A 13,982-nucleotide genomic window follows, 5' to 3' on the forward strand; every position below is an offset into this window, starting at 1 on the left:
AAGAGGAAATGTACAAGGAAATCAATGTGCCGAAAAAAAATGTAGCAGAACTTGCTGAACTGAAGAAGTTATTCAGCGAAATAAAAAACACAACGGAGAGTTTAACCAGCAGGCTTGTCGAAGTTGAAGAGAGAACCTCTGAACTTGAAGATGGGCTGTTTGAAATAACACAAGCAGACAAAAAGAAAGAAAAAAGAATCAAGGACATGGAAGAAAATCTGAGAGAGATATCAGACAACCTTAAGCGCTCAAATATCCGAGTCATGGGTATTCCAGAAGGGGAGGAAAAGGAGATTGCATTGAAAACATATTCAAAAAAATAGTGGCAGAAAACTTCCCAGGTATAGGAAAAATCACAGATCTTCAGATCCAGGAAGCTCAACGATCTCCAAATGTATTCAACCCAAAAAGGTCTTCTCCAAGACATGTTATAGTCAAATTGGCAAAACTCAAAGACAAAGAGAGAATCTTAAAAGCTGCAAGAGAGAAGCGTCAAATCACCTATAAGGGAGCCCCAAGCAGGCTAACATCAGACTTTTCATCACAAACCCTAAAAGCCAGAAAGGAATGGGATGATATATTCACAATGCTAAAAGACAGAGATTGTCAGCCAAGAATACACTACCCTGCAAGGCTATCCTTCTGAAATGAAGGGCAAATAGTATATTTCTCAGACAAACAAAAACTGAGGGAGTTCACTACCACACGACCACCCTTACAAGAAATCCTCAAGGGAGTACTGGGTTTGGTTCCTGAAAAATAACTACCACTGCCATAAAAACCCCAAAAAATCTAAACCCACTAGTATAATAAAAATGGCATTCATGAAGAGAAAACAAACAAACAAAAAGGCTATCTACAATCTAAGGAACCAACAAACACAGAAACCAAACAGTAAATCAGAAAGCGAGGAACAAAAGACACCTAAGACAACCAAACAACAACCAATAAAATGCTAGGAATAAATCAACACTTTTCAATAACAACTCTTAATGTAAAAGGCTTAAATTCCCCAATCAAAAGACACAGACTGGCTGACTGGATTAAAAAGGACGACCCAACTATATGCTGCCTTCAAGAGACCCACCTCGCCCATAAAGACTCACATAGACTAAGAGTGAAAGGATGGAAAAAAATTTACCATGCAAACAGAAAAGAAAAACGAGCTGGAGTAGCTATTCTTATATCTGACAAAGTAGACTTTAAACTAAAAACCATAAAAAGAGACAATGAGGGACACTACATAATGATAAAAGGACTGATCCATCAAGAAGACATAACAATCATAAATATGTACGCACCCAATGATGGAGCAGCCAGATTTCTAAAACAAATTCTATTAGACCTAAAGAAGGAAATAGACACTAATACTATAATAGCAGGGGACCTGAACACCCCACTGTCAATATTGGACAGATCATCTAGGCAAAGAATCAGTAGAGAAACACAAGATCTAAACAATACTCTAGACCAATTAGACTTGGCAGATATCTACAGAACATTCCATCCAACAGCCTCAGAAAATTCATTCTTCTCATCAGCACATGGATCATTCTCCAGGATAGATCACATATTAGGTCACAAAGCAAGTCTCAACAAATTCAAAAAAATTGGAATTGTCCCATGTATTTTCTCAGACCATAATGGATTAAAACTAGAAATCAATAACAAACGAAATTCTGGAAACTATACAAACACATGGAAATTAAACAGCATTCTACTTAATGACATATGGGTCCAAGAAGAAATCAAGCAGGAAATCAAAAAATTTATTGAAACTAATGAAAACAATGATACATCATACCAAAACCTGTGGGATACTGCAAAAGCAGCATTAAGGGGGAAATTTATTGCATTAAATGCTCACCTCAGAAGAATGGAAAGATGGCAAGTGAACAACCTAACACTTCACCTTAAAGATCTAGAAAAACAAGAACAATCCAAACCTAAAGTTAGCAGATGGAAAGAAATCATTAAGATCAGAGCAGAACTTAATGAAATTGAAACCCAAAAAACAATACAAAAGATCAATGAATCAAAAAGTTGGTTTTTTGAAAAGATAAATAAAATTGACAAACCATTAGTATGGCTAACTAACAAAAGAAGAGAGAAGATCCAAATAACACAAATTAGAAATGAAAAAGGTGATATTACAACTGATTCATCTGAAATACAAGGAATCATTCAAGACTACTATAAACAACTATAGGCCAACAAGTTTGAAAATCTGGAGGAAATGGATAAATTTCTGGACACACACAAGCTCCCAAAACTGAGCCATGAAGATGTAGAAAATCTCAACAGACCAATAACAATTAAGGAGATTGAAGCTGTTATCAGAAAGCTCCCAACAAAGAAAAGCCCAGGACCACATGGATTCACAGCAGAATTTTACCAAACATTCAAAGAGGAATTGACACCGATTCTTTACAAACTATTCCAAAAGATTGAAACAGACGCAAATCTCCCAAACTCATTCTATGAAGCAAACTTCATCCTGATACCAAAACCAGGTAAAGATATAACCAAAAAAGAAAACTACAGGCCGATATCCTTGATGAATATAGATGCAAAAATCCTCAATAAATTACTAGCAAACAGAATACAGCAACACATACGTAAAATTATTCACCATGATCAAGTGGGATTCATCCCAGGGATGCAAGGTTGGTTCAACATATGCAAATCAATAAATGTGATACACCATATTAATAAAATCAAACACAAGGACCATATGATCATCTCTATAGATGCTGAAAAAGCATTTGATAAAGTTCAGCACTCATTCATGACAAAGACCCTCTATAAGTTAGGTATAGACGGAAAGTATCTCAACATAATTAAAGCCATATATGCCAAACCCACTGCCAATATCATCCTGAATGGGGAAAAGCTGACAGCTTTTCCTTTAAGAACAGGAACTAGACAAGGATGCCCACTCTCACCACTCCTTTTCAACATAGTGTTGGAAGTACTAGCCAGAGCAATCAGAGAAGAGAAGGAAATAAAGGGCATCCAGATTGGAAAAGATGAAGTCAAAATGTCCCTGTTTGCAGATGACATGATCCTATATATCGAACAGCCTAAAGCCTCTACAAAAAAACTCTTGGAGGTGATAAATGATTTCAGCATAGTAGCAGGATACAAAATCAACACACAAAAATCAGTAGCATTTCTATTCTCCAATAGTGAACATGCAGAATGAGAAATCAAGAAAGCCTGCCCATTTACAATAGCCACCAAAAAAATAAAATACTTAGGAATTGAGTTAGCCAAGGATGTGTAAAATCTCTATAATGAGAACTACAAACCACTGCTGAGAGAAATTAGAGAGGATACCAGAAGATGGAAAGATATCCCATGCTCTTGGATTGGAAGAATCAACATAGTGAAAATGTCCATACTACCCAAAGTGATAAACAAATTCAATGCAATCCCCATCAAAATTCCAATGACATTTTTCTCAGAAATGGAAAGAACTATCCAGACATTTATATGGAATAACAAAAGACCACGCATAGCCAAAGCAATGCTGAGCAAAAAAAATAAAGCTGGAGGCATAACACTACCTGACTTTAAACTATACTACAAAGCTATAATAACCAAAACAGTATGGTACTGGCATAAAAACAGACACACTGATCAATGGAATAGAATAGCAAATGCAGAAATCAACCCACACACCTACAGCCATCTGATCTTTGACAAAGGCACCAAGCCTATACACTGGGGAAGAGACTGCCTCTTTAGGAAATGGTGCTGGGAGAACTGAATATCAATATGCAGGAGAATGAAACTAGACCCATACCTTTCACCATACACTAAACTCAACTCAAAATGGATTAAAGAATTAAACATACACCCTGAAACAATAAAACTTCTTAAAGAAAACATAGGAGACACACTTCAGGAAATAGGACTGGACACAGACTTCATGAATACGACCCCAAAAGCACGAGCACCCAAAGGAATAATAAACAAATGGGATTATATCAAACTAAAAAGCTTCTGCACAGCAAAAGAAACAATTAACAGAGTTAAAAGATAACCAACAGAGTGGGAGAAAATATTTGCAAAATATACATCTGACAAAGGATTAATATCCAGAATATACAAGGAACTCAAACAGCTTTACAAGAAAAAAACAAGGAACCCAATTAAAAAATGGGCAAAAGAGCTAAGTAGGCATTTCTCTAAGGAAGATATACAAATGGCCAACAGACACATGAAAAAATGCTCAACATCACTCAGCATCCGGGAAATGCAAATCAAAACTACACCGAGATACCATCTCACCCCAGTTAGGATGGCTAAAATCCAAAAGACCCTGAACAATAAATGCTGGCGAGGTTGCGGAGAAAAAGGAACTCTCATACATTGTTGGTGGGACTGCAAAATGGTGCAGCCTCTATGGAAAATGGTATGGAGGTTCCTCAAACAATTGCAGACAGATCTGCCATATGACCCAGCTATTCCACTGTTGGGAATATACCCAGAGGAATGGAAATCATCAAGTCGAAGGTATACCTGTTCCCCAATGTTCATCGCAGCACTCTTTACAATAGCCAAGAGCTGGAACCAGCCCAAATGTCCATCATCGGATGAGTGGATACGGAATATGTGGTACATCTACACAATGGAATACTACTCAGCTATAAAAACAAATGAAATACTGCCATTTGCAACAACATGAATGGACCTAGAGAGAATTATATTAAGTGAAACAAGTCAGGCACAGAAAGAGAAATACCACATTTTCTCACTTATTGGTGGGAGCTAAAAATAAATAAATAAATTCACACACACACACACACACACACACACACAAAATAAAACTGGGGGGCGGGGGGAGAAAACATAACAACTACAATTCCTTGAAGTTGATACGACAAGCAAACAGAAAGGACATTGTTGGGTGGGAGGGGGGAGAGGGAGGAGAGAGGGAGGTTTTGGCAATGGGCAACAATAATCAACCACATTGTATATCGACAAAATAAAATTAAGAGGAAAAAAAAAAAAGCACAAATTATTGGTATCAGAAATGAAAAAGGGAACTTGACTTCAGGTCCTACATACATTAAAAGGATAATATGGTGATATTTTAAGCAACTTTATTCCAACAAATTTGACACTTCAGGTAAAAGAACAAATTCCTTAAAATTCCTATGACAATGCCATATACATTACCTTTCGCAGTGGTCCATGCTGTTTTCTGTACTTCTTGTTCCAAGATAATCCTATCTTTTTCAAGAGTTTCTGGCCCAGCTGATCAACTGGAATTAGATTATTCTCCTCCTTATGAAAGAAACACAAAGTCACTTAAGAAAATCTGATAAGAAACAATTACATTTACAAATTCAAAGGGATCAACAAGATTATATCTAGTTAAACATGCCTAGAACAGCAAACATGTAAGTGAATTAATCATAATTATTTCATAATAAAAAATTTTTTTAATAAAAAAAAGTCTTTTAAAAAGTAGATGAAGCCACAGTTAAGAAAACTTGGATTATGCCACTTTTCATGAGCCACAGTTTAACTATTTAAAGCGTAATACCCAGAGAGTATCCTGAAGTTTGATGAATTCCTGACATTATATGGGATTTTTAGAAGACATACTTAAGTGCAAAACAAAGATTATTAATGTCTTATCTGAATGTTTTGAAGGATAAACAAGTTCCAAAAGAGGTTAAGTGGCTGTTACAGGCTGAACTGTGTCTCCCCAAAATTCATGTGTTGAATCTTTAATTCTCAGTGCTTCAGAATGTGACTATATTTGGAGAAAGGGTCTTTAAAGAGGTGATAAAGTTCAAATGAGGCTGTTTTCCATTTTAGGGTAGGCCCTAAACCAATCTAACTTGTGTCCTTATAACAAGAGGAAATTTGGACACACAAAGAAACACCAGAGATGCACACACACAGAGGAAAGTCCATGTGAGAATACAGGCAAGAGATGGCCATTTGCAAGTTAAGGAAAGACATCTTGATATTGAACTTCCAGCCTCCAGAACTGTCAGAGAATAAATTTCTGTTGTCTAAATCAATCAGTCTGTGGTATTTTGTTATAGCAGTCCTAGCAAACTTATGCAGTAGATCAATATGGTTAAAAGTACTCAGCCAGGTCCCTACTAGGAAGTATGAAAAATCATTTATTAAGAATGAATAAGTAAATGAAAGGAGACATAACATCATTACAACAGTGTACTAAACAAACATTAAAAGTCATATAACTGAGGTGTTATCAGTGTTGGAAATGAAAAAGGTGGAGGCTGGCCTGTAAGTTTAGTTGGTTAGAGCATGGCGCTGATAACACCAAGTCCCAGGGTTCAATCCCTGTACTGGCCAGCCACCCGCCTCCCCCCTCAAAAGAGAAATGAAAAAGGTGATATAACTTTAGGTCCTACAGACATTAAAAGGATAATATGGGAAAACAGTAAACTGCAAAACAGAGTGCAAAAATGTAGATCCCAATTCTGTTTAAAATGACAATAATAATAACCAAAAAAACCATAACTCAATCTCAATATATGTATATAAACACAAAGAAAACAGAAGGCAAACAATATATACCAAAGTGTTAACAATGATTGTCAGTATTTGGCTTATTTACATTTTTTGTTTTCTTTACATATTTTCTGTTTTTCTACTATGAATGTGTATTTCTTTTATAACCAGAAAATCATCAACAAAAAAATTTTAAGTATAGACATACAGAATATCTTTAAGAAAAAATACTATGAATGGTAATATCATATCTACAAACTAAATCTCATACAGATACAGACACACACACACACACACACACACACACACACACACACACACACGAGATATCTACAAACACACACCCACACTCTACCTGTAATAAGATTGCTCTAAGAATCACTAATGGATCATCAATCTCTTCTTCATTCTGAAGATTTTTCAAATTCACGTCTGGTTTACTTTTTTCCTCCTAGGAAGGAAAATAACAAAAGAGTTTCTATCACTAATCCCTTAAAGAATAATTAACAAAATAAGAATGTCTATCCCATGGAGGTTTCAGGATGGGAAAAGGATGGTAAAAACATCATCATAATCTATACATGCTTTGGAATCAGGCAGGCCTGGTTTTGAATTCCAGCTTTGGTTGAGCAATCCCGGACAAGTTACTCAGTCTCTCTGGCTCTATCCATAAACTGGGTTTATGAGAAAAGTAAAGCTCCTAGCACAATACACAAGAGGGTTCCAGCATTTTCTGGCTAAGCACTACTTTAGCTGCATCTTACATGTTGGGTTTTCATTATTACCCAGTTTAAAATATTTTCTGTTCTTCATCCAATATGTTCTCACTCAATCGTGTTGGCCTAAGGAAACGCTACCCATCTTTGTAGGCTCAGTTTAAACACTCCCTGCCATTTCCTGATCATCCAAGTTTTCACCCCCTTCTATGATGGTATTAGAGAACATGTAAAAATTCCCCTGGTAGGCTATTCTTATTAACTTTTTATTTGAATGCATGCCATCTTGCAAAGGTATTTTAAATTGGCTTAAAACCATAAACACAAATAAACCTAAACAATTAACATAAGACACAGATAAATAACCAAGAAATAACTAAAGAATATGGCAGACCAGATATAACCATCCTGCTGCAAAATTACTAAAAATGCTGGATGAAGTAAAACAAAACAAAATGAAACAAATAAAATCTTCTTAAACACACACTGAGCTAGCAAGAGTATCAGAAAAATCCTCAGAGGTCAAGAAGTGAAATGGGAATCCAGGGAGGAAATCCAGAGTTGAGGCTTCCAGCTCCCCAGCTGTTATGGTCTGGATGTGTCCCCTCAAATTCGTATGTTGAAACCTAATCCCCAATGTAGTAGTATTAAGAGGTGGGGACTTTAGGAAGTGATTAGGTAATAAAGGTGGAGCCCTCATGAATGGGATTAGTGACCTTACGAAACAGACCTAAGGGAGTTTTTGCCCCTTCTGCCATGTGAGGACGTGGCAAGAGGGTACCATGGGGCTGGCTGGTTAGCTCATGTGGGAGAGCCTGGTGCTGGTAACACCAAGGTCAAGAATTCAGATTCCTTTACTGGCCAGCCACTGCCCTGCCCCCACCCCAAAAGAAGGCACCATCTACAAAGCAGAGGGAGTCCTCACAGACACAAAATCTACTAGTGCTTTGATCTTGGACTTCCCAGCCTCCAGAACTGTGAGCAATAAATATCTCTTGTTTATAAATTATGCAGTCTAAGGTGTTTTTTTATAGCAGCCTAAATGGACTAAAACCAACCTTGCTGAAATTGAGATTCCATTTTGATGCTCATATAGGACAGGGTTTGGGAGAGAAAGTGTAAAGCCTATCCAAAGAAGGGAGTTGAATGATTGGTTTTTCAAACAACGCTGATTCTCCAATTCTCTGACACCAACTGGGTGTCCTACGATTCCATTCAATTCTGACTCTAACTATGTGTTGACAGTGCAGACCCCACAAGTTGAGTGATCAATCCCATTAGACTGCCCTCCACTTCAAACACCAACCAAAAATGGGGTCCCCAGGCTATCCGTACTTCAGCCCAGCCAATTACAAATTCTAGTGTTCCCATAACCCTAACTCAGGTTCATAATTGTCTGGAACAACTCAAATAACTCAGGAACTTGTATTTACATTACAGTTTATTATAAAGGATACACATGAACAGCCAGAAGAAGAGATACATAGGGTGAGGTCCAGAAGGGACCCAAGTGCAGGAGGCTCTGTTCTTGTGAAGTTGGGGTGGCCAATCTCCCAAATTATGGATGTTTTCACCAACTCAGAAACTCCCCAAACCTTGTTTTTCAAGAGTTTTCATTAAAGTTTCATTATGGAGGAATGATTGATGAGATCATTGGCTGCTGGTGACTGAATTCAATCTCCTGACTCTCTTCCCTCCCCAAGGTCAGGGGGTGGGGCTGAAAGTTTCAACCTTCTTATCACCTCATTGGCTTCTCTGGCAACCAGCCCCCATCCTAAAGAATCTAAGAATCACCTCATTAGCAACAACTGAGATAGGTGGAAAGAGGCTTGTTATGAATAATGAAAGAAACTCCCATCACTCAGGAAATTCCAAAGAGCTCTGTGCCAGGAACCATAACTAGAACTGGGGACAAAGACCAAAATACACTTTTTACTATACCCTAATGATAGGCTCCAGCAAAAAGCTGGAAATGCCAAAGGGCAATACCCTTAATATAAGCATGGCCTAGAAAAAAAATCCACTTCACAATTAAGGACAATGAGGAACTGGCTTGCCTTGACCTTGATAATAATAAAAAAAATGATAAAAAAAAATTTCTTCTAACCATCACAAGTAGGTCCTCATGTGGATTTGTGGCTCGAATTCACACTAGCTATATGACTCTAAAACCATCAAGTCAAGATTGTATTTTCAAGTTGTCAAGGGTTGGTGGTGACCCCAAGGCTTGTGGTAGAGACAAATACAAATCTTTCTTGGAAGAAGGCACTTTCAGCTCAGGCCTCAAATGACTTCTGTAAATCAAGTTCTTAAAAAACAAACAAACAACCACACCAAGAAGCCTACAACCCAAAATAACAAAATCGTAAAGAAATAGAATCAACATCATCAGCAAATATCCAGATCAGACCTACAAAGTCTTCAGATGCTGAAATTATCTGTCAGTGAATAATAAATGTATGTTTAATATGCTTAAAGAAATTTATGACTATGGAAGAGATTTAAAAATGAAAGGAGGAGAGAGGCATGCTGGCATTCCATAGATAATGCTCAAGCTCACAATCCCAATATCTGACAAGCTAATGCAAGGTGATGTACAGGCTGGGCCCAGTCCTCCTCCTCTCTGCCAATGTCCTGGCCTTGTGGGGATGAGCTGGTCCAGCATGTACCAGTCACAGGGCTGCCAACTAGGAGCAGTCATGACGTCCTCTAGATTCACATTTTGAATAGCTAATGGCCTCCATGCTAAAAGGAAGGGATCATCTTCTGGATACACCATGAGGACTGAAATGCTGGCTATAACCCAGGGGAAATTACATGAGGTTGGTCCTGAATATTATTCCTTACAGATGGCACCTACTAAAAAACTCCATGTATACAGGGAACCACTTCTTAGAAGAAGTAATTACTGAACTATAAGCAGAAAGAACACTACCTTGCTATGATTAGAATGTTTGGAATCCTTTGTCTCTAGGCAGAGGGGATTTCTCAGGATAATGATAGAAAAGTAGACAGTGTCCAGCTGTCTACTGAAGGTGAAATTTTTTTTTTCATTTTCCCAAGATTAAATGATTATTAAAAAAGCATGCCACACTATATAGAAATCAACATCCTCTTCTATAATTCTGTGCATCTGAGACTATAGAAATGTCACTGTCCCTGCCCCATATCTTCAACTTAACATTCTCAGGTCACAACAATAAGTCTTCCCAAAGGGAACCTCCCAGAAAAATGAGCTATCTCCTTGGCTCATATTTCTCTCTGTGTGGCATGCACCAGCAATCTATCCAAGATGGACAGACTGGGGAGTAAAGAGGGCTTCTGCCAGCAAGCCCACGGTTGTCGACAGCCACGAGATTAGAGACAAGCACAAAGGGATACGTCAGCATACTGGAAAAAATCCTGGGACAGCTTGGGAACAACTCTTCATTTCATTCATGGTGTAAATGCCATTGTCCAGTGCATAGATATTGATGAGGTAGGCCAGCAAGTTAGAGAGCCACAAAGGAAGGATGTCACTGAGGAGGTAAGGAACAAGACCCATGAAAAATCCTAGAATACCCTCTTCCTAATAGATGGTTGCTATGGAGTCACAAAGTCCACAGTACTTGGACTCTCTGCCAGTGAACTCTACCACAGACATCAGGCTGATCAAATGGAACAGATGTGTGATGGGGGTAGCAGCAGAATGAGCAATCATCTCTTGAGCTGTCTCCTTGATAACTTGGTCAAAGGAAGATGAGACTTCTTTCTGTACATTTCTAGGTCCTAATTCCTCAGACTTTTCCCATGCCTGGTAATGCTGTAAAACTTTATCAAGGACTACAAGTTCCAAGGACTGCTGAACACAGTCTTGGAATTAAGCCTGTGAACAACCCATGTCTCCCACTGATGCTCGCAATGTGCTGAGCATAACAAAAGAGACCAGGAAGCTGATATACTTGCTGCCTCAAGAAATTTCATCTTATTCTTGGAGGAAGAGGCTCTTATCACACCTGGATAAGCACTTTCTCGTACATGAGTGCCTGGGACAGGATGGTGAGACTGGAGCCCAGGAGCACCTGACTGGCTGCATCCACCACAATGGCACCCGGAGACAGACCAAGCCACCAAGCGACTGAGCTGGTCCTGGATCACATGCCAGGGCCACCAGCTTCACTGAAGGTGAAATTCTTAAAGCACTAATTCATTATTTGAACACCACAAAGCTCTGGATGAAAAGCTATGGTTCTTAAAGAACAGAACAATAAGAAAAAAATTTAACCAATGAGACAGTTGATAGAAGCCACGAACGAGAACATACATGAAGCACAAATGGAAAGCAATCTTCTGATTGTTCTTTAAGCCACAAGCAAGACCTTGCTAAGGGAACAGAGCTTCAAGAAGAGATAGGCAGTGCAAACAGCAAAGCCAAATGAAAGAATGCCTGAGTCACATAACAGAACTTGAAGAAGATCCTGTCACTGGTAGAAGAAAGGTAATCAGTTCTGAAGAAATGAACACAAAGTTGCAAAGAGATGTCCAAGAAATCACAACCCAAAAGGAAGACATGGAAGACAGAATCATTACTCTTGAAACATGCTGGCTCACCACAGAGTGTGAAGATAACTCTGTGCATGACCTCAACAATAAACTTGAAAATGAAATTGCAAATAGGTATTTTATGCATCAAAAGACTGAGATAAATGCTGCCAGCTAAAATGCCTCAAATCTGAAATGGGCTAAGCAAAAGCTGTAGCAGGCATTGAGGAAAGCAGACACACTGCCTGAGGTGAAGGCTGGACTGGCCAAGAGGCTGGGAGCACTTTCAAAGACTGAAGAGAGACATGGCAATATTGAAAAAAGATTAGAATAGATGAAGGCATAATATAGGAAGAAAGAACCAAGAACTGCAGTAAGAGTGGCAAGATTAAAAAAACAAACAGACAAACATAATAAACATGTATCAGACCTGGTGATGAGGTTCTATCAAAATCTAACGAAAGGCTTCAACTTCATCTTAAAGAGAGAATGAAAAAAAGCTAATGTGATTGTATGAAAAGGGGAGGGACAGGAGGGAGATGACAATGGCCATCCTAGAAAATAAGAATTCTCTACTATGGGAAACTGAAAATGCAAGAAAGCAGTTCAAAAGAAGGTAATGTAACAAGGATCAGCTAAAACTAAACATGGAAACATCTGATTGGGAAGGTGCCTGACTAACTAGTGTCTTGGCAGATGTGGCACAGGCATCTGAGAGTGATACCTGTATGGTTTTCTCAATCCAGAATTGAAGTTCTATCCACTGCAGTAAGATAAGTAAAAGAAATTGAAGGTAAAGGATTAGAGAGGGTGAAACAAAATTGTCTTTTTCCATAGATGCCTACAACATAAGAGAGATTATGACAACTAGCAAGATTGCTGGTTGTCAGCATATAAAATGTTTAATTTATACATTAAAAAATTTTATATGTCTTAGTATATAAAATCAATACAATAAAAATAAGTGCATTTCAATACAAAGAGTCCAAGAAACACAAAGTACAGGCATACCCCTATGGAACATCTTCCTGGTAAACATTTTTCTGGTAGAACATAGTTTGACTTTTTTCACATCCAAACTGTACAGAACATATGTATCTCTCAATATATTCCAAATACAACCGATAGTATGTCAAAAATACAGATAGATATTTTAAAAAGTTGAGTGTCAACAAAGGGAACATGCATCTAGGATATGTGAAAGTTGGTTATACAAATTGGATATTCTTGTCATACACAAACTAAATCAGAGTCAAGGGGTCAGAGGGAAAAAGCACTCGGGGCACACAGCACCTGCTCCAAGCCCTGCTCCTGAAATGGCCTGCTGTAACCTAAGACCAGTTTTATCTAGTAGCTTTTGAAATGACCTACCATGACTCTAAGGCTAGCTTTACCTCCCACTGTCACTCACCGATCAGAACTTTCCAACTCCCCAAAACTTCGCTAATGCCAATGAGCTTTCTTTCAAAACAATATGTAGCATTTTGCTTTAATAAAACTCCCAACCCTTTCTTTGTTCTTTGACAACTCAGAGACCACTCTGTCTGTGTGTATGCCCCTGATTGCAATTCTGTCATTGCCAAATAAAATGTTTCTTTTAGAGATTCATCTCCATATTTTATTTGACTTTGACAGATATTATTGGCACCAAGGAAGCCATATTACTACACGTGGTGCTACTATTCATTAACAACAATATTCACTGTTTGATAATCAGGAAGCTATACTTAAGCATTTATATCCTAATCTGATGGCTCATCACATACATATAGACATTTTATTTTGTTTTAGTTTCATTTTAGAAAATTGGTTGAGAGTTTAAGGTTGCTGTGTTACACATTATAATTTCACAGGAACTAGACTCTGGTTAGTGCTTCGCTCAGAATATCTGCAAGTTCTTTTTGAGAAAATTATAAAACTTTTTTATAAGACATATAAAAAGCTTAAATTTTTTTTAACATATATTGTTCACATACGAAGACTCAAAATGCCAATGTGTTTATGCATGTGTGTATACATGTGCATGTGTAGGAATTCTGATCTGGTAACTATAGAAATGTACACTGAGGCATAAAAAACCAAGACAGGCTCGCCACTCCTGAAGAATAATAACATGTACGGCGACTTGCCCTACCATATCATGAATTATAAAGCTATGGAAATTAACAATGTGGTATTTTCCCAGGAGTAGGAAAAAAACCAATGAAACAGAAAAGAGAGCTAAAAAATAGATTTAAACAT

General features: G+C 37.9%; 1 protein-coding gene and 1 pseudogene across 9 annotated transcripts in view; both read right to left on the minus strand.

The window, feature by feature from the left end:
- USP40 (ubiquitin specific peptidase 40) overlaps nucleotides 1-13,982 on the minus strand; it is an 87,467-nt gene that overhangs the window by 56,523 nt on the left and 16,962 nt on the right. For all 9 annotated transcript variants that reach the window (XR_010023424.1, XM_063095423.1, XM_063095432.1 and 6 more), the window contains 2 exons: nucleotides 6,860-6,955; nucleotides 5,188-5,295 (listed from right to left, as the gene is read on the minus strand). Coding sequence is in view for 8 of the 9 variants with exons in the window: in XM_063095423.1 (XP_062951493.1) it covers nucleotides 5,188-5,295; nucleotides 6,860-6,955 (204 nt within the window). In the remaining variant the exon portion in view is untranslated. The remainder of the gene's footprint in view (nucleotides 1-5,187; nucleotides 5,296-6,859; nucleotides 6,956-13,982) is intronic.
- On the minus strand, nucleotides 10,360-11,800 carry LOC134389666 (mitochondrial carrier homolog 2-like; annotated as a pseudogene).

This window comes from Cynocephalus volans, chromosome 1 (genome assembly GCF_027409185.1).
Source record: "Cynocephalus volans isolate mCynVol1 chromosome 1, mCynVol1.pri, whole genome shotgun sequence".
NCBI lineage: Eukaryota > Metazoa > Chordata > Mammalia > Dermoptera > Cynocephalidae > Cynocephalus > Cynocephalus volans.